Source organism: Mastigoproctus giganteus, chromosome 2, assembly GCF_048544385.1.
Source record: "Mastigoproctus giganteus isolate SK-2022 chromosome 2, ASM4854438v1, whole genome shotgun sequence".
NCBI classification, from domain to species: domain Eukaryota; kingdom Metazoa; phylum Arthropoda; class Arachnida; order Uropygi; family Thelyphonidae; genus Mastigoproctus; species Mastigoproctus giganteus.
In genome coordinates this window covers 54,209,320-54,232,019 of record NC_143576.1, presented here as the reverse complement: position 1 = coordinate 54,232,019, position 22,700 = coordinate 54,209,320, and the positions used below count along the sequence as shown (strand labels likewise).

Genomic DNA, 22,700 nt, shown 5'->3' with positions numbered 1-22,700 from the left:
GTACTGCTTTGAGTAAGCAATGAAAATAAATTCATTATGTGTTCTGTGGACGTTCTATGAGTAAGCAATGCAAATAGGCTCAGTTGGAAGCAACTAACAGCCCGTGCGTGAAAGCATGCTATTATCTGTTTAAGTTTTGCTTCCCGCGGAATGCAAAGAAATGGATAGTTAACGCGCAATGTGATTCTCAGTTCTTTCTTCCTAGAAAGTTACTCAAGAAGTATTTTGGTAATTGCTGTTCGTATCCACTAATCATTTGGTGACCTCATAGAAAAATATATTAAGATAACGGAAATGACAATTATTTGTGTTGTGCAGAAAAAAAAAATGTGTGTAACCGATAATAAATGTGGCATTATTAAGAACATATCAAAGATTATGGAACATTATGAAATATAATTTCATTATAGGTAATTACACTGCCAAGAGTAGCGCCTATACAAATTTCCTAGAAATTTTAATCATTAAATTTATTAATATATGAACTTGATAAATTACACGGCGCTGAAGATCTTCTGAAAAGTGCAATGGGCTGTACTCCAAGCATACATGTGAACCAAACTGGTGTTGTTTATTGTCGCGGATCAGATGATTCTCCATCCTCTTCGTATTGTGCCACGGCAACAGGTAACCAGTTAGGTGGCATTCAAGGTCACTTTCGGACAGCTGTAGGGTCCGATGAAGGTGGAGAGGATAATGGGAAAGCCCTAATGGGTGTACAGAATTCTTCACTAGATGAGTCAGTGGCGGATGGTGTGTTATCGGATACTGGCTTGTTAAAACAGGTAAGTTAATATATATATTGCATATATATATTGAATAATTGCAATAATATATTGCAATTATTCTGAGATTGTGGTATATAAAAGGAAACGCTAAGCTTGATTGACCGTTTGTTCTTATTGCTATTTCTATCAGTTTCTTTCATCTTTTTGAAAGAGAAAGCTCTGAAATATCATTATAATTTAAGTAGGACAAAAACTTTCAAAATAGGGTTCTGGGTAATTGATTAAATTAATTTGGGTTAATCGACTATTTAATGCACGGAAAAAGCGCCAAGTCCATGTGCATCATCTATTTTCGAACTGGAAAAAATAAAACTGTTCCAAAATAGATATATTGAAAGTGTTTATCATTCCTGCTATTTATCTAGTTGTTTTATGTAGTTGTAAATTAAATAGTATATTTGTAACATTTGATAAAATTTAAGTAGAAACGTATAAAGTTTTTACACTAAAGGGGTTATTTCTTCTGATATTTCTTAATCATTAAAATTTGATGTATAACCGCTATTGTATAGCAGTTATACATCTTAAGAAACGTAACTTTTAAAAAAATCATGAGAACTTCCGTGGTATTTTTAAATTGAATAAATATACACTATTAACTCAATCTATATTTTATTGTAATTTGAAATTTCTTAAGCATGTTCAAAAAATACATATAGAAAAGTATTATCAGAACACGGTTGGCAATTTTTTTTTTTTCCAAATCCAGAATTAAATTATATTTTATACAACCAGCAAAAAGCCGTTGTCATGCAATTCTACCACATATTATGCACACACACGACGTAATACTTATATATATATATATATGTATGAAATTCCGTTATGATTTGAGATGAAATAAATAAAGGGAAAGGCAATACTCCAGGAGAGAGGGATATTAACTATAGGGGCGGTTCACAATAAAATAAAGAAAAATAGCATAAAAACTCGTAAAATTATACAGCATGTTTTTTTTTTTTTGGTAGTTGTTGGCGCATCGGCTTCTGTGGCCATAATGCACCTCCCAAGGTTTTTGCAGTACTTTGATCCAAGCCCGAGGCGGGATTCGCACCCGCGACCTTTGGGTTGCCAGGCAGGCACTTAAACCACTTGGCTAGCCCGGTCGGCATACGGCATGTTATGTAATTTAAATCAAAGATATTAAAATCACACAATAATAATTCAAAAATCGTCTTGATCATGTTGTTTCATATAGTCTGAATTACAAAACAAGAAAGTTCTGAATTACAAAACCAGGGTAGTTGTGTTTGGGAGGGGGGGGTTTAATTATCTAATTCAGTAACATTTGAGATATCAAGAAATTCATCCTTTGCCATGAGGAATTTCATTTTAATAGGCAGATGATGGGTCTTTAGCCTCTGGTGTACCTGGTTTGGCATGATTTGAAGTTGGATATAAAGTGAGTCTTGAGAGTAAACTTGAGGATAACCCATCTTCACATTGAGCCTAGTAGAGAACAAAATATTTGACAGAGGTGATGGGGTGAATGGTAGATGGCTCAGATGGAGAAGAAATGTGGGAAAAGGGGTAAAAAGTGTATTTGAAATTAATTGTTGACAATTTATCTGTTCAATACTGCTCATACGTTTCATTCATCAGAGGGCTTTTAAGATGGAAATTCTTAGTTTTTAGCAATGTAATTAAAAATTAAGTTTCTAATCAATGTTAATGTCCAAAGATTTAATTGACTCAATAGGACAAAAGTACTCATGATGTTTACTCTTAGACAGTTGGTATTTTTAGATAATGCAAATGGAATGTTTTTATTTTGGGAGGATTGAGACAGTCCAAATGGATGGGATGCAAGCTGAAAATTGAATTGCTCAGTAGGAACTACACAGAAATGTGATGAATTTCAAATTTCTGAGTAGATGGAACACCAACTGTGAAAAAGAAGTTTTCAGCACAAGTGCAGAGGTTGATTGAAGATTGGATACATGAGTGAGTTTGGCTTCTGTTTAAGTATTCTAGTTTTTTTTTTTTTTCTCAACTAATGTAATATGCAATCAACCTAACAGGAGAGACTGCTTCTACAAGGATGGGATACACTTAAATAGAAAGGGTGCCAGAATATTTGCTGATGCTATCGACGCAGTGTTAGGTGGGTCAGAAAAGTGGTAGCTTGGGGGAAGACAAAGACTAATAGATTAACAGTAGCCACTAGCAGAGGTGAAAGAGATTCTTGCACTGCTTCTATTGGAAGGAACAGAAGCCTGAAAAACAAGATGCAGAATATTTCAGAGACTGCTGGGAGTCGTTGCGGTACAAGTAAACACATGGGTTGTGTTAGGGTAGCTAAGAATAGAAACAGGTGCATGAAAACTTGCGTGTACATCAATGCTAGGAGTTTAGTAAATAAATTTGATGAATTTGAGGTACTGCTCAAAACATCAAAGGCAGATATTGTTGGGATATCAGAGATGTGGTGTCACACAGATATAAGGAATGCAGAACTGGAATTTGGGGAGTACAACGTCTACAGAAAGGATAGATTGGATAGGAAGGGAGGAGGGGTTATGCTATTAGTTAAGAAATAAGTAAAATCGAAGGAAATGAAGCCAGTGGACATCGCTGGACAGTGCAGTGTCGAGTCAGTTTGGTGTGACATAAGCATTGGGAGATCAAAATTGAGAGTAGGAGTGTGCTATAGGCCTAATGACTCTGATGAGTATAATAAGACACTGTACAGGGAAATAGAGTGGGCCAGTAAATCAGAGAGTCTTATAATGGGGGGATTTTAATTTCCCAGATATTGACTGAAATTTGGGGGATGGTCACTCACACACTAGCAAGGCTTTTGTGGATTTATTGGATGATTGTTTTCTACATCGGCATGTTCGGGAGGCAACTAGAGGGAGTAATACTCTTGATTTGATTATCAGCAGTGATTCTTCATGCATTAAGAATCTGCAGATAAATGAACCATTAGGTGGCAGTGATCACAGTGTTCTGAAGTGGGAGTTACTCAAAGAGGTAACTACCATTAGGGGTAAAGGGAAGGGGTATTGCTTTCGTAAAGGCGACTACGATGGACTGAGACAGTATTTAAATTCTATACAGTTGCATCAACTGATGATGTTACCAACAGCAAATTCAAAATGGGAAGCATTCAAAGAACTTATCTTGCAAGCTACTAGGCTTTACATACCAATTAAGAAATATTGTTCAAGGTTTAGGCCTAAATGGATGTCAGATGAACTAATGAGGCATATGGCAGAGAAGAAAAATGCATGGGATACATACAAATTAACACGTGACACAGAAGCCTATGATAGATACAAGTTGATCTGTAACCAAGTTACAAAGGAGGTTAGGCAGGCGAAGGCAGATTACGAGAGATCCTTGGCAAGGGATGCGAAGAAAAACAGCAAAGAGTTCTTTATTTATGTAAACCCTAGAAGGAAGGGGATGAATCAGATTGGTCCACTTGATATCGGTGGGTCAACTGTTGATGATCCTGCTCAGGTAGCTAACAAACTAAATGAATATTTTGCATCGACATTCACACATGAGGAATTATTCAGCGAGGGGAATGTCAGAGGTGTATTCAACTCTAGCAGTAAGCTAGAGAATCTTGTAATAACTGAGAGTAAAGTGGAGGAGAAATTGTTGAAGATAAACACAAGAAAGGCACCTGGGGTGGATGGGATCTATCCAGTTATATTAAAGGAGGCAGCAAAGGAAGTAAGCAAACCCTTAGCCATAATTAGCAGAGCTTCGTTGGACTCAGGGGTACCCATAGGTACCCATAGACTGGAGATGTGCAAATGTGACCTCAATTCACAAAGGAGAATCAAAGGCTGACACAAGTAATTATAGACCTGTGAGTTTAACTTCTGTTCCAGGAAAATTAATGGAGGCACTGGTTAAAGAAGCACTTCAGGATCAATTAGACAAGACTTCAGTTATAGCTCTGACACAGCATGGTTTTTTTAAGGGGAAGTCTTGCATGACCAATTTGATTGGATACTATGATGTGGTCACAAAAGAACTGGATGCAGGGTTTTTTTGATTGATTTGGTAGTTGTTGGCACATCGGCTTCTGTGGCCATATTGCACCTCCCAAGGTTTTTGGAGTACTTTGATCCAAGCCCGAGGCGGGAATCGAACCCGCGACCTTATGGGTTGCCGGGCAGGTACTTTACCCACTCGGCTAGCCCGGTCGGCGGATGCAGGGAATAACTTTGATATTATATACTTAGATCTTAGAAAGGCTTTTGATACTGTTGCACATGGAAGACTGCTGCACAAATTAGAGCAGTGTGGCATTGGAGGCAAATTGCTGCTATGGATAAAGGGGTAGTTGAGGGGGAGAAGACAGAGTGGTAATCAATGGACACTGCTCATCGTGGACTAATGTTATCAGTGGAGTCTCTCAGGGTTGAGTGTTGGGTCCATTATTGTTTTCTGTATTTATAAATGATATTGATGATGGTATATCAAGCTTAATGTCCAAGATTGCAGACAATACGAAGGTTGGCAGGGTTGTCCAGGACACTATTGACACTATGCTGCTGCAACAGGATCTGGAAAGGTTGAGCAGATGGGCTGAGAGGTGGCAAATGAAGTTTAACATTGACAAATCTAAAGTACTACATATGGGAAACAGCAACCCCAGAGCAATGTATCAACTCTGTGGTACTACACTGACAGTGGTAGAGAATGAAAGGGACCTGGGGGTGGTTGTGCAGGCCGATATGAAGTTCTCTGAGCAGTGCAGACAGGCTGCAAGGGTAGCTCATCGTGTATTGTCAATGATATATAGGAATTTTTCTAGCAGGGATAAGGAGGTGATTATTCCCTTTTTAGCATTAGCAGAGGCATTTGATGCAAGAAAGCAAGCTTATGCAGCATCAGCCAAAAAAAAAAAAAAAAAAAAGTAAAATAAATAAATAAAAAATAACCACTTCCACTTCACCCCTCTGTTCGTTCAAAATACCTGTCCAGCTGAGCCTTAAACTTATTTAGGCTATCAACTTCCACGACAAGGGATGGAAGTCTGTTCCACCTACCAACCACCCGCTGGCTAAAGGCAAATTTCCACACATCTATCCTACCTCTGTCTTTCCTCAATTTGAACTTATGCCCTCTCAGGTGATTATTCTGAGCAAGAGGAAGAATCCCATCAGCATTGAGCATGCTCAAACCATTCAAGGCTTTGTACACCTCTATCAGATCACCTCGCTCGTGCCTAATCTCCAGACACTGTAATTTGCAAAACTTAAGCCTTTCTTCGTAAGAGCACCCCTTTGTTCCATTCACTAATCTTGTTGCTCTTCTCTGTACTCCTTCCAGCAGTTCTACATCCTTCTTGAAATGAGGCCTCCAGGCCTGTAAACAGTACTCTAGGTGTGGCCTGACCATTGCCTTATACAAGGGAATAATCACCTCCCTGCTAGAAAAATTCCTATATATCATTGACAATACACCATGAGCTACTCTTGCAGCCCATCTGATTGGGGATGAATCAGATTGGTCCACTTGATATTGATGGGTCAAGTGTTGATGATCCTGCTCAGGTAGCTAACAAACTAAATGAATATTTTGCATCGACATTCACACATGAGGAGTTATTCAGCGAGGGGAATGCCAGAGGTGTATTCAACTCTAGCAGTAAGCTACAGAATCTTGAAATAACTGGGAGTAAAGTGGAGGTGAAACTGTTGAAGATAAACACAAGAAAGGCACCCGGGGTGGATGGGATCTATCCAGTTATATTAAAAGAGGCAGCAAAGGAAGTAAGCAAACCCTTAGCCATAATTATGAGAGCTTCCTTGGACTCAGGGGAGGTACCCATAGACTGGAAATGTGCAAATGTGACCCCAATTCACAAAGGAGGATCAAAGGCTGACACAAGTAATTATAGACCTGTGAGCTTAACTTCTGTTCCAGGAAAATTAATGGAGGCACTGGTTAAAGAAGCACTGCAGGATCATTTAGACAAGACTTCAGTTATAGCTCAGACACAGCATGGTTTTGTTAAGGGGAAGTCTTGCCTGACCAACTTGATTGGATACTATGATGCAGTCACAAAAGAACTGGATGCAGGGAATAACTTTGATATTATATACTTGGATCTTAGAAAGGCTTTTGATACTGTTGCACATGGAAGACTGCTAAACAAATTGGAGCAGTGTGACATTGGAGGCAAATTGCTGCTATGGATAAAGGGGTGGTTGAGGGGGAGAAGACAGAGAGTGGTAATCAATGGACACTGCTCATCGTGGACTGATGTTATTAGTGGAGTCCCTCAGGGCTCAGTGTTGGGTCCATTATTGTTTTCTGTATTTATAAATGATATTGATGATGGTATATCGGGCTTAATGTGCAAGTTTGCAGACAATACAAAGGTTGGCAGGGTTGTCATGGACACTACTGACACTATGCTGCTGCAACAGGATCTGGAAAGGTTGAGCAGATGGGCTGAGAGGTGGCAAATGAAGTTTAACATTGACAAATGTAAAGTACTACACATGGGAAACAGCAACCCCAGAGCAACGTATCAACTCTGTGGTACAACACTGACAGTGGTAGAGAATGAAAGGGACTTGGGGGTGGTTGTGCAGGCAGATATGAAGTTCTCTGAGCAGTGCAGACGGGCTGCAAGAGTAGCTCATGGAGTATTGTCAATGATATATAGGAATTTTTCCAGCCGGGATAAGGAGGTGATTATTCCATTGTATAAGGCGATGGTCAGGCCACACCTAGAGTACTGTATACAGGTCTGGAGGCCTCATTTTAAGAAGGATGTAGAGCTGCTGGAACGAGTACAGAGAAGGGCAACAAGATTAGTGAATGGAACAAAGGGGTGCTCTTACGAAGAAAGGCTTAAGTTTTGCAAATTACAGTGTCTGGAGACTAGGCACCAGCGAGGTGATCTGATAGAGGTGTATAAAGCCTTGAATGGTTTAAGCATGCTCAATGCTGATGGGATTCTTCCTCTAGCTCAGAAAAATCACCTGAGAGGGCATAAATTCAAATTGAGGAAAGACAGATGTAGGATAGACGTGCGGAAATTTGCCTTTAGCCAGCGGGTGGTTGGTTGGTGGAACAGACTTCCATCCCGTGTGGTGGAGGTTGATAGCCTAAATAAGTTTAAGGCTCAGCTGGACAGGTATTTTGAACGAACAGAGGGGTGAAGTGGAAGTGTTTTTTTTTTTTTTTTTTTTTTGGCTGATGCTGCATAAGCTTGCTTTCTTGCATCAAATGCCTCTACTAATGCTAATGCTAATCTGCACTGCTCAGAGAAATTCATATCCGCCTGCACAGCCACCCCCAGGTCCCTTTCATTCTCTATCACTGTCAGTGTAGTACCACAGAGTTGATACGTTGCTCTGGGGTTGCTGTTTCCCATATGTAGTACTTTGACAAATGTAATGTTAAACATCATTTGCCACCTCTCAGCCCATCTGCTCAACCTTTCCAGATCCTGTTGCAGAAGCATAGTGTCAGTAGTGTCCTTGACAACCCTGCCAACCTTCGTATCGTCTGCAATCTTGGACATTAAGCTTGATATACCATCATCAATATCATTTATAAATACAGAGAACAATAAAGGACCCAATACTGAACCCTGAGGGACTCCACTAATAACATTAGTCCACGATGAGCAGTGTCCATTAATTATCACTCTCTGTCTTCTCCCCCTCAACCACCCCTTTATCCATAGCAGCAATTTGCCTCCAATGCCACACTGCTCCAATTTGTGCAGCAGTCTTCCATGTGCAACAGTATCAAAAGCCTTTCTAAGATCCAAGTATATAATATCAAAGTTATTCCCTGCATTCAGTTTTTTTGTGACTGCATCATAGTATCCAATCAAATTGGTCAGGCAAGACTTTCCCTTAACAAAACCATGCTGTGTCCGAGCTATAACTGAAGTCTTGTCTAGATGATCCTGCAGTGCTTCTTTAATCAGTGCCTCCATTAATTTTCCTGGAACAGAAGTTAAACTCACAGGTCTATAATTACTTGTGTCAGCCTTTGATCCTCCTTTGTGAATTGGGGTCATATTTGCACATCTCCAGTCTATGGGTACCTCCCCTGAGTCCAAGGAAGCTCTCATAATTATGGCTAAGGGTTTGCTTACTTCTTTTGCTGCCTCCTTTAATATAACTGGATAGATCCCATCCACCCCAGGTGCCTTTCTTGTGTTTATCTTCAACAATTTCTCCTCCACTTTACTCTCAGTTATTACAAGATTCTTTAGCTTACTGCTAGAGTTGAATACACCTCTGGCATTCCCCTCACTGAATAACTCCTCATGTGTGAATGTCGATGCAAAATATTCATTTAGTTTGTTAGCTACCTGAGCAGGATCATCAACAGTTGACCCACCGATATCAAGTGGACCAATCTGATTCATCCCCTTCCTTCTAGGGTTTACATAAATAAAGAACTCTTTGCTGTTTTTCTTCGCATCCCTTGCCAAGGATCTCTCGTAATCTGCCTTCGCCTGCCTAACCTCCTTTGTAACTTGGTTACAGATCAACTTGTATCTATCATAGGCTTCTGTGTTACGTGTTAATTTGTATGTATCCCATGCATTTTTCTTCTCTGCCCTATGCCTCATTAGTTCATCTGACATCCATTTAGGCCTAAACCTTGAACAATATTTCTTAGTTGGTATGTAAAGCCTAGTAGCTTGCAAGATAAGTTCTTTGAATGCCTGCCATTTTGAATTTGCTGTTGGTAACATCATCAGTTGATCCCACTGTATAGAATTTAAATACTGTCTCAGTCCATCGTAGTCGCCTTTACGAAAGCAATACCCCTTCCCTTTACCCCTAATGGTAGTTACCTCTTTGAGTAACTCCCACTTCAGAACACTGTGATCACTGCCACTTAGTGGTTCATTTATCTGCAGATTCTTAATGCATGAAGAATCACTACTGATAATCAAATCAAGAGTATTACTCCCTCTAGTTGCCTCCCGAACGTGCTGATGTAGAAAACAATCATCCAATAAATCCGCAAAAGCCTTGCTAGTGTGTGAGTGACCATCCCCCAAATTTCAGTCAATATCTGGGAAATTAAAATCCCCCCATTATAAGACTCTCTGATTTACTGGCCCACTCTATTTCTCTGTACAGTTTCTTATTATACTCATCAGAGTCAATCGGCCTATAGCTCACTCCTATTCTCAATTTTGATTTCCCAATGCTTATGTCATACCAAACTGACTCGACACTGCACTGTCCAGTGATGTCGACTGGCTTCACTTCCTTGGATTTTATGTGTTTCTTAACTAATAGCATAACCCCTCCTCCCTTCCTGTCGTGTCTATCCTTTCTGTAGACATTGTACTCCCCAAATTCCAGTTCTGCATTCCTTATATCTGTGTGACACCACGTCTCTGAAATCCCAACAATATCTGCGTTTGATGTTTTCAGCAATAACTCAAATTCATCAAATTTATTTACTAAACTCCTAGCATTGGTGTACCCGCAAGTATACATGCACCTGCTCTTCCTCTTAGCCACCCTAACACAACCCATGTGTTTACTTGTACCCCCATGATTCCCAGCAGTCTCTGTAATATCCTGCATCTTATTTTCCAGGCTGCTGCTCATTCCAATAGAAGCAGTGCAAGAATCACTTTCTCCTCTGCCAGTGGCTACTGTTAATCTATTAGTCCTTGTATCCCCTCAATCTAGCAGTTTTCCGACCCACCTAACACTGCCTCAATAGCATCAGGAAACATTCTTGCACCCTTTCTATTTAAGTGTATCCCATCCCTGTAGAAGCAGTCTCTCCTGTTAACAAGTACAGACCAGGCTGAAAAAAATTCTACCCTTTGAGCTCTGCACAATCTCTCCAGGGCCGAATTGATCGACAGGGCTCTCATCATATACTCTCTCCTATCGTGTATTGGCAGAATTGCAGACACTTTCAAATTCAACCCTAATTCACGGCTTTTTTTTCATCGGTGACCTGTACTTGTTAAGTAATTCCGCCAGTCTCCTACTCTTAATATCATTAGTGCCAACGTGTACAACTATATCACCTTTTGTGCCCTTAAAAGATGATATCCGCTCTACAACGTCATCAACCTTTGACCCTGGCAGACATACCCTGGTCCTGTTCCACCTATCCTTTTTACAAAGCACGTTTCCCGTTTCCCTGACACCAACAACTACTAGTTCCTTTGGGACCAGCGCATTCTGCCTTGGGGGTTGCCGCTGTGTTGCACGATGACCAAGTGCAAGCTCTGGCATTGGTGTGGGCAGCTGAGAGCTTGATGGGCCCCTCACTTGTAATCCTTCGAGGGCATCCACCCTGTCCTTCAAGCTCTCATATAGGCCCATAACAACGCTGAGTTTTCGCTTGATTTCCTTACACTCCTTGCACCACTTTTAGAAGGCAATGGTCAGGCCACACCTAGAGTACTGTATACAGGTCTGGAGGCCTCATTTCAAGAAGGATGTAGAGCTGCTGGAACAAGTACAGAGAAGGGCAACAAGATTAGTGAATGGAACAAAGGGGTGCTCTTATGAAGAAAATCTTAGGTTTTGCAAATTACAGTGTCTGGAGACTAGGCACCGGTGAGGTGATCTGATAGAGGCGTATAAAGCCTTGAATGGTTTGAGCATGCTCAATGCTGATGGGATTCTTCCTCTTGCTCAGAATAATCACATGAGAGGGCATAAATTCAAATTGAGGAAAGGCAGATGTAGGATAGACGTGCGGTAATTTGCCTTTAGACAGCGGGTGGTTGGTTGATGGAACAGACTTCCATCCCTTGTCATGGAAGTTGATAGCCTAAATAAGTTGAAGGCTCAGCTGGACAGGTAATTCGAACGAACAGAGGGGTGAAGTGGAAGTGGTTTTTTTTTTTCTTTTTCTTTTTCTTTTTTGGCTGATGCTGCATAAGCTTGCTTTCTTGCATCAAATGCCTATGCTAATGCTTATAGTAATAGTTTTGTAATATCTACAAGTATATTTGATTTTTCATAAATTTAATGTTAATATGTGTATTACTTTAGGATTGTTTAATGATTTACATTTGCTTATATTTGTATTTAATGAAAAATTTAATGTGTGTTACGTGTGAAAGAGATAATATATATCCAATACTGCTTTTCAGGTATGCATGGGCATCCACAGAAATATGGGCTGGGTTAAAAACGTGACTGGTTAATAGGAATTAAATTGATGTTCACTATAAGATTATAATGATGATAATGTTTTAAAATTTCAGGTAGGTTCAACTAATCCTCCACCCCTCAACCTTACCTGTGGATGTCCATGCAGGTATGTGTGACATTTTAATTTTTTAAAAAAATTTACAGTGTAATTTTTGTAGCCACAAATTTACATGGTAAATTTACAGTGTAATTTTCTATATTTTATTTTGAATTTCCATGTTCACATGGAACTGATTATTGTGTGTGAACTGATTATTACTTGCACAGTTTTTGGTGACCTTGATCTTCATTTAATGATACTATGGTTTAGAAGTATTGAATCAACTTGAGTGTAAATGACGAATTTATTTTATTTAGAAGCTATGTAATTTTAGTAAACTTATTAACATCCTGGAGTTCATTAATTTGTAAAGTTTATTTTGACCTGCATGTAGCACAACCAATGGATTTTGTGAAAATCCATCTGCTTAACTCCTAGAGATGAACTTTCACACAATTTTATATTTGGCTCTATTAGAAAGACATACTAAATTTCATTAAAATCAGACAAACACAAATCCAGCAGTTATTACTTTTTGTCTATCTGTTCTGTCCCCATGTAATACATCACTATATTAATACGTAATAACGTGACAGAAAAAAATTCGTGGATTTTTATGAAATTTTACATTTGCCTCTCTCTGAAATATTTGATGAGACATCCTGAATTTAACTGAAATTGGGTCAGTAGAAATCTGATTATTATTTCTTTGTTTGTCTATCCATCTGCATCTAATAACTCATGAAATTTTATATTTAGCTCTTTCAGAAATATTTGTTGAACTTTCCCAAATTTCATTAAAACCAAAAACTAACAAGAAATCTTGCAGTTCTTTCTTTTTTTCATACATATCACATATGCTCTCACATATAGTATATTACAGCTGAGGCACCAGATATTGTTTGTTGCCATGCGCTGATTTGAAGAATAAATGGGCAATATAGCAGATATACTGAAATAAAATGTTCTTGGTTCATGCACGACGGTTGCTTTTTGTTCATGTTTTTTTGCTATAAATCATGAATTATTAGAATTTGATAATGCACCTGATATGTAATGTAGTACATTGTAAATCAACAGGGATTACCTTTATTTTAGATATATGTATGTATTGCATACGCTGTTTAGTTATTTTTCATTCTAAAATCACTCCGCCATCTAATCGTAGCTTGTTTGAATACCCAAGCAAGATAACAGTACAAGGATGTTTTTGTTCTTCTGCCCTCCTCCCTTTCACTGCTTTTACCTCACCTCTCACACCCTCCAATTACCCCCCTTCCCTCCAGGAGGGACTATCAATTCCAGTGACAGACCTTGTCAACAACATGTCTATTATTGGATTCGCAACAATAAAAGTCCAGAAAGGGCATTATTGGTTGAATGGTAATTTTTAATTATTGTGTGCATTTTACTACTGTTTGTAGTTAAATAAAACATGGAGGATATGTTCAAGGTACTGCTTATGGGTAGCAGTAATCCCAGATTTACGTACCAACTGTGTTAATTTTCCACTACACTCAGCATAGTGGAAAATGAAAAAGACCTAGGTGTAATTAGCATTTGCATTATCATTACTAGAGGCATATGGTGCAGAAAGCAAGCTTACACAGCATCAGCCAAAAAAAAACCACCTCCCAATTCACCTTTCCATTCGTTCTAAAAGTTTGTCTAGTTCTGCTGTTAGTTTATTTAAATTGTCAAGTTCCACAACGACAAATGGAAGTTTGTTCCAGCAATCAACCACCCACTGGCTAAAGGCAAATTTCTGTGCATATATTCTACAACTGTTTTTCTTCAATTTGAATTTATGCCACATCAGGTGCATATGGGATTCTTCCTCTTGCTCAGTAATCTGAGCAAGAGGAAGAATCCCATTAGCATTAAGCTTGCCCAAACCATTCAAGGTCTTATACACCTCAATCAGCCTTTCTTGGTTAGAGCAACCCTTTGTTTCCCCTCACCAATCTCATTGCCCTTCTCTGTACTCGTTCCAGCAGCTCTACATCCTTCCTAAATTGAGGCCTCCAGATCTATATGATGTACTCAAGATGTGGCCTGACTATTATTGTCTTGTACAAGAGACTCCTTATCCCTGCTAGCAGAATTCCTGTATATCAGAGGCGCCTCCGTAGCCAGGTGGGAAGGCGCAGCAGTGTGTAGTACACGCTTCTTGATTAGACCGGGGTTCGAGCCCGTCACCACCAAATACGGATGATGCGGAAAGGTCAGGGAATGACCACCGCATATCTTGGAGCAATATGGCCTTAGTTGCTAATGCTCCCAAAAAAAAAAAAAAAAAAAAAACCAAAAAAAAAAACTTGTATATCATTGACAAGAGCTGCTAAGGAGCTGCTTTTTCAGTATGGCTGCACTGCTGTAAACTTCATATCTGACTGTATGATTACCCCCAATTCTTTTTCAATGTCCACTACCCTGAGTGTAGTACTTCATAGGTGCCTCCGTAGCCAGGTGGGAAGGAGTAGCAGTGGGTAGCACACGCTTCTTGATTAGACCGGGGTTCGAGTCCGTCACCACCAAATACGAAGGATGCAGAAAGGTCAGGGAATAACCACCGCATATTCCCGGAGCAATATGGCCTTAGTTACTAATGCTCCTAAAAACCAAATAACACACACCAGTACTTCACAGTTGGTACATTACTCTCGGGTTACTGCTACTTTATCTGATGTTATCTGCTACTTTATCAACCAACTGCTGCTTTGAAGCAGCAGTTGGTTGATTATTGGAACAAACTTTCATTTGTTGTTACGTAAGTGGGTGTTTGAGTAAATTTGAGAAGAATAATTAGACAAATTATTGGATGGGATGGACAGGTTATGTAGGAAGTTTTTTTGTTTTTTTTTGGGTGATGCTTTATATGCTTTTTTTCTTATATCATTTGCCACTATTAATGCTATATTTGTGATATATATATTAATGAATGAAATATTCAGTTATTTATTATTTTGTAGTAAACGTTGTTGCTCAGGACTACGTTAAACATGTAGTTCTAGTAAAGTAACTCATCCAGTGGCAGCAAAATGACTATAACAGAATGAGGGGAAATAGTAAATAATTTACTATAAAAATTCAATGAAGTTGTAATGTCATAAAATCACTTAAGTGTATTATGCTCTATTCTCACAACATTTATCAAGTTTCTAGACTGCCAATTAATATGGTCAGAATACTTATAGAGTATTGGAAAATACAAGAAAATACTTCAAATTTTTATCAATAGGTGCATGCTACAGCATGTAGTAGTAGTAATGGAAAATGATGCAAGAATTCAAGCTTATATAGCATCAGCCAAAGAAAAAACCAACACAGTTCACCCATCCATACCCTTCAAGAATTTGTCTAATTCTTCTTCCTTGTCAACCTATCCACTTCCATAACAACAGATGGAAGCCTGTACCAACAATCAACCAACTGCCGGCAAACTTCCACACATCTATCCTGCAACCAACCTTCAACTTGAATTTATGCCCCCTCATGTGCGTAATCTCAGCAAGTGGAAGAATGCCATTAACATTCAGTTTACTCAATCATTCAAGGCTTTAAACAACACCTCAATCAGATCTCCCCGCAGGTGCCTCGTCTTGAGACAGTACAGTTTGCAGAACTGAAGCCTTTCTAGGTAAGGGCATCCTTTTGTTCCCTTCATCGGTCTGGTTGCCCTTCTCTTGCACCTATTTCAGCAGATATAAATCCTTCATAAAATCAGGCCTCCAGATCTTATATAGTACTCAACATGTGGCCTAATCATGGCCTTATAAAAAGAGAAAATCACCTCCTTATCCCTGCTAGCAAAGTTTCTATATATCATTGACAGAATCCCTCGAGCTGTCCTGGCAGCATGTCTGACTGCACAGTTACCCCAAGGTTTTTTTCATTCTCCATTACTCATAGTGTAGCATCACACAGTTGATAAGCTACTCTGGGGTTACTGATATCCATATACAGTACCTGGCATTGTTCAATGTTAAACTTCAATTGCCATTTCTCAGCCCATCGACCCAATTTTCCTAGATCTTGTTGCAGTAGTTCACGCTGCTGAGTGTCAGCAACCTCTCTGCCAACCTTGTATCATCTGGAAACTTAAACATTAAGCCTGATATACCTTCATCACTATCATTAAAAATATTGAAAACAACGATGGGCCCATCTCTGAACCCTGGGGAACTCCATTAATCATTAGTCCATGAAGAGCAGTGCCCATTGATAACTACTGTCTTTTTCCACTTAACCATCTCTTTATCCATAGCAGTAACTTGCCCTTAATGCCACGTTGCTCCAGTTTGTACAGCAGTTCTAGTTGTTATTTTAGGAGCATTAGCAACTAAGGCCATATTGCTCTGGGGATATGTGGTGGTCATTCCCTGACCTTTCCGGATCCTCCGTATTTGGTGGTCACGGGCTCGAACCCTGGTCTAATCAAGAAGCATGTGCTGTGCACTTCTGCTCCTGCCCACCTGGCTATAGAGGCGCCACTGTACAGCAGTCTTTTATGTGCAACAGTATCAGAAGTTTTTCCGAAATCCAAGTATATGATGTCAAATTTTTTTTTTTTTTTTTTTGCATCCAGTTACTGCATAATAGATTGGTTAGAAAAGACTGCCCCTTAACAAATCTATGCTTTGATTGCAGTATAATTGCATGATGCAGATGGTTGTGCATTACTCCTTTAACCAGTGCATCTATTATTTTCTGTGGAACAGATGTTAAGCAAACAGGTATGTAATTGCTCACATTGCCTTTTGATCCCTCTTTATAAATTGGGAATATATTTGCATATCTCCAGTCCATAGGGACTTCCCATGAATTCAAGGATGTTCTCATAATTATGACTAAGGGTTTACTTACCTCCATTGCTGCCTCCCTTAATATAATTGGATAGATTCCATCCACCCCAGGTGCACTTTTTTATGTCCGTCTTCAACAATTTCTCCTCCACTTTCATTTCAGTTATTACAAAGTCATTTTGCTCTTTGTTTGAGTTTGATAAACTTCTGGAATCCCTTTCCCTAAATAATTGCTCAACCTGAGCAGGGTCATCAATAGTTAACCCATAGACATCAAGTGGCCCAATGTGATTCAATCCCTTCCTTATACTGTTAATATATGCATATAAGTCTTTGCTGTTTTTCTTTGCCAGAGATTTCTCATAATTTGTCTTGGCTTGCCTAACCTCCTTTGTGACTTGATTATAGCGTAATTTAATATCTTACATAGGTTTCTGTATCACCTGATAATTTATATGCATCTCATGCAAGAGAGAGAAAGAGAGAGAGAGAGAGAGAGAGAGAGAGAGAAGAGAGAGAAGAGAGAGAGAGAGAGAGACCTAATCAAAATCAATCACGAATCACCAGTGAGTACAATCTAATGGTAGTCAGGTCTGGAGAATGCAAATGCCATTGGAGTAGAACTCTGCATGTTCAGTCCTCTTACCAGGAAACACTACATTGAGGTGAGCTTGGATTCCTGTATGGATATGTTGTTGAACACCATTTTGTTAGAAAATCATGCTACCATAATTCTGTTCCTGTAGCTCAACCAATTATGCAGCATGTCTAAGTATACAACTCCAGTCATAGTGCATTCCACAAAGAAGGGCCCATATATTTCTCTAAAATTCATGACCCAAAAGACAACGTTTTAACTATCAAATTAGTACTACACTACCTCTCTTGGCAGTTCTGTGCCAAGAGAAGTAGTCGCTAGAAATTCTAATGTTTTGTTTGTTTACGTTACTAGACAAGTGAAATGCAGGCTGTCACTTATCATTGACAGCCAGTCCCTGCAGTAACTACACTTAGTATGGCTTCATTTGTAGTTTTCATCTTTCTACTGGTGATACATGGCAGCAATAATTCATTACTGGACTTATTTGGGTTAGAACTGAATGCTGCTGGAATGTATTCCACATTAGCATCTGATGTTTTTAGTCTGTTTTCTCCTTGGCAGAAATGATTGTTCTCACATTCTGTTTACTTGAACTTCTTATACCACTGGTGCACTGTCTACCACACGGGTGGTTTGGTGTTGGATTTTTATTCAAAATTTTGTATAACATTTGTGGACTTCATGAAACCAAATTGGAGATTGAGCTTTCTGGGGACCTATGAATGAGCCCTGCACTACCATCTTGCAACTGATTCAAGAAACACTTTTTCCCCAGAAACTTTTTCTTCCTGCTCTGTAAGTGGTTTTATGCCATTGACTTTTTATTTTCACAGTATTTAATTAAAGTTGTCAACTAGGTTTTGGCTTGTTATATATTACCAGAATGCTTGCATTTAGTGGAGTAAAGCTTTAAAAAGTTATTATTATTTTTTTGAGTTTTGATGCACTGGATTCCCATATTGAATCCTCGTAAGGGCCGGCCCGAGGTATATTTGCGCCCTGTGCAGGGTGGCATTCCTGGACCCCTTCTAGATAGAAAAAGTTTAAGAAGTGTTTTTATTGAGTTAATATTTTTATTTTTCCTTGAGAAAAGTTAAAAAGACAAATGTGAAAACAAAAAAAAAAAGAAAAATAACCAGAATATTTATAATGTTTTAATTGTTATATTGAAATATTAACAATAAATATTTTACAAAAGAGTAAATTTTTTTTATAAGGACATTTATCAAAATACTAGCAGCAGGTTGCAGTTACGCTTGCCTTTAATTTATATAATAATAATAGTTTATATAATTTAAATATAATAATAGTTTATATATATAATAATAATATATAAGAAATGGGATGCACATTTCAGGACTGTACAAATCACCTATATTTATACCAAATTTAAAATTTGTATCCCATCTGGAAGTGGAAGGATTTGGAGACAGACTGACACTTGACAATACTTAATATTAGATGCTTACAGAATAAATATAGATTTTACATTACATTACAACAAGTTATATCAAAGCTATTTAAAAATACAAAACAAAAATTTAAGAAGAATTGTTTGTTATTAACACAAAATGTCATAGTTTTATCGAGTGCCAAATGAAATTCCTTCAATGCATTCCTTTTCTTGATTTTATATCAGAAAATTTATATTGACATCAGTAAAATACAAATTTGCAGCCACATCATTTTCAATTGATAGTATTGCTAATGAATTTAATCTTGCCTGCAACATTGATGATTGCAAATACGTTTTTATTAGCTTTAATTTGCTAAAACTTTCCCCACTTGTTATAGTTAGAGGAATTGTCAGCATAACTCTCAATGCTACCCATAAATTTGGCAATGTATCTGATAATTTATTGTTATTTATAAACCTCAAAATATTTAAAGTCTTTATCAGGTGTCAGTATTGATTCTTAGAGGTGAAAGAATATGATGTTTTCACTGCAGACTCCTAAACACAAACCAAAAAAGTGCACTTCCTTCTTGCTGACAACCAATACACTTATAGTTAGAAACATTCTTGAACAAATGCATGGAAAGAAGTGATTACTATTTCAGCAAAAATCTGATTGTAAAATCTAAATGCAGGAAGGGACCAAATGGGAGCAATAAACTGTAGTGTGCAGTAAGGATACTTGAAAAATAAAATCCTTGTGGCTACAAATAGATTGAGATATGAGTGGAAGGGTGGACATATGTTTTTCTCAAGACATATTAACCAGACTCTACCCTGATACCTCTTTCAGGGTAGAGCCTGGACAAAGGCAATAAAAGCACCCCTTTCAAGGAAGCTGTCATTGTTTTGCAAACTCAGTCCATCTCTGAGGGGTTTGAGAGAAAATATTCGGTTAATCTGGTATTCGGGTTCTCTATCTATTTTTGCTAAAATCTTTGAAAGGCGGAGGGTCTTTGCATCGGACGCATGCCAAGTGGCTGATGCATTTTCTACTGTTTACTGCACTATAAACAAAGAAAGGGTCTCCACATCTTTTGTTTTCCCCCCTTCCATGAAACATATGTGCCCTCTCAAACCTTCGACACCTCCAAAGCACAGCGCCCTGGGTAATCGCCCGGCTCATTCATAGCTTGGGCTGGCCCTGCATATCATGGTAGTAATTAATTTTAAAAACTTGGATTTGTATGGCTAGAATTAGCTTGCCTGATTCTACTCATGAATTGAATTTGTTTATCAGCTTAAAATAGTTAAGGTGGTTTCCAGTCTTCAAATCTGCTTACAAGAAAACTTTACTTCCCTAGCTTTACACTATTTCTGAGAAATACTGACAGCAAACAATAGCATTTACTACAGCAGTAACTATATTTCACACGCTATCCCCTGAAAAAAATCCCACATTACTTTCATATTTGCTATTACCCATGACAGTCGAGATGGTCAATCAATAATTGCCCGTTTTTTTGGGGGTTGGGGAGCAACAAATCATTGTCTTCATTGCATTAATTCATCTCATTGTAATTTTTTTCTACGAACCATTCATTCCTCTGTCATATTGCATGTTTCTCCTTTCTGTTATGTTGCTATCCTAGGGAATATATATCCAGATTGAAAATAAAATGAATAAAAAAATAAAAATAAGGTTCTTGCAACATTTTTATAATGGTTTTGGACACTACTCTCTCCAGTAGTGTACAGAGTAGCCATACAAATAGGCACTCTCCAACTTATGTAATACTCGGCTTCTGTAAATTTGACTTTACGTAAGTTTTTTTTCCGGCCGATGCAAACTTAATATATATATATATATATATATATATATATATATATATATATATATATATATAAATATTGTAAGTAGAACGCGTAAATTAGATTTAATTGGTTTAAGTCTAATGAAAATACAGTATACACTGGGAGCGATATATGGAATGAAAAAGAGGAAGAAATGGACTGGAGATTAAAATAAGAAGTGAAAAAGCGACTAAAATGGAATAACATTGCGGTGTCTCTCACAATTTCAGTGTCATCATCAGAGGTCATCCACCGAAATTATGAAAAAGACAGCAATGTTCTTGCTTCTGTTTCCGACATGATCTGTATGCTATGATGCATGTGTAGTTGCCACGTGCTGTGAAAGCATTTTTAGATATGAATTTTGCATTAATAAGTTTATAAAGGATGTGCCAATAAAAGTGGTTATAATACGTAGTGCATACAGATTATGGATGACCTTACAGAAGCAAGTGAAAAGAATTGAAAAACTGGATAAACTACAATAAGGAATATCAGTATAGGCCAGAAGAAAGGGACTTACCGTTACTTTGTAAGACTGACCAAAAGAACGATATGGCGGGGTGCCGGTATATTTAAGTGGGGGAATGCTAGCGACTCTTAGCGTTAGGTGTGGAAAAAAAAAAAAAAATGGTATTTGTATAGATAGGAATGATATGAAATAAGGTAAAATTAAATATGTTTACAATATGTACATGTTTAATACACTGTATTAGGCCAATTGGTGGGTACAAGTTTTCTAGACTGTAAGACACCACAGAGGCTTAGTGTATTGTATATACACTATATACATACCTGGTGGTTTAGTTATTAATTAAAGATTATGCTGTTTATTTTAATGTCCCATAGTTTTTATGCTTTAAGATGTTAAGGGCTTTACTGAAGTGGTAGCGAAGATATGCTTTAGGAAAATGGTTGTTAATTAGTTTATTGTATAGTATCTGGATGTTATCGATAATTGTTTCCTTGTTGCTGCAAATGGTAGCTATTCTGATGCTTTGCGCTAGTATAATGTTGGAATGTACTCCTCTAGAAATATTGGAGTTCCACTGTGTGAGGTTGACTATATTAAAGTTGAATGCATCACATTTGTTTTATAGGTTGATGGTAGATTTGTTGTTTATTAATGTAATATCTAGATATAAGAAATGGGCTGTAGTATCATTGTTGTTTGTTTTTTCTAGTATGAGTTCATTGGGGTATAAGTGTCCATAATCTGTTAGACCAGTATAGATATAGGTTCGCTATAATGCATGAAGCAGGACTTCCCATGGGTGTTCTGTTAGTTTGTTGATATACTGTTTTTCCGTCAAATACAAAGTTATTGGATATACACAGGTTCAGTAGGTTGTTCCAGTAATAGGTATTGCAGGTTATATCCTCTCTATATTTAACATAAATATCTCTGAGTACTGTTTTTAGTTTGGTTTGGTTAATGCTAGTAAATAAGCTGTGGAAGTCAAATGTTTGTATATTGGTAACATTATTATTCTGTAAGAAATTTAATACTGGTAGGTTGCTGCCTATGATTTTGCTATTTTGTATAATGTTTAATAGTGGTTGCGGTAGCTGTTCAAGTGTTTTGCCCGGTTTGCGTACATAACTATTTTTGCAGGACGTTATAAATCTGAATCCTATGGGTTTTTTGTGGAATTTTGGAATGAAAAATATATATGGTAAGTTGTAATTGTTAATGTTCAGTTTTAATTTTTTGTTGAAAGCTATGAGTTTCTTTGTAATAATATTGCAGGCACTGGATATTGGTTTGTATGTGTTGCTGGAGTTAAGTTCAGTTCTCAAGGTGTGTGCATAAAAAGTTTTGCAAATAAAGGCATAATTGTTTGATGCTTTGTCTTTGTGTATATCTAGTAGATTTTGTTTTAGTTTAGCTAAGTTATAGTAGTTGGTTTTGTACTGGCTATATATATATATATGAACTTAGTGATGCATATTTATGTTTTAATAGGTTTCTAATCCACGTGTGGTATGCCTCTATAGGTGTACAATGTTTATATGCTAGTCGAAAGCAGTAGTTTATTAGGGCTTGATATAGCTGTTTATTGAAT

At 37.8% G+C, this 22,700-nt stretch overlaps 1 protein-coding gene across 2 annotated transcripts in view; it reads left to right on the top strand.

Moving 5' to 3' along the window:
• The first annotated feature begins 506 nt into the window (after positions 1-506).
• The window catches only part of LOC150089304 (high affinity cAMP-specific and IBMX-insensitive 3',5'-cyclic phosphodiesterase 8B-like), a 764,745-nt gene continuing 742,551 nt past the window's right edge, over positions 507-22,700 (top strand). For both annotated transcript variants that reach the window (XM_090388973.1, XM_090388965.1), the window contains exon 1: positions 507-785. In XM_090388973.1, the coding sequence (XP_090245099.1) occupies positions 528-785 (258 nt within the window). In that variant the 5' untranslated portion in view covers positions 507-527. The remainder of the gene's footprint in view (positions 786-22,700) is intronic.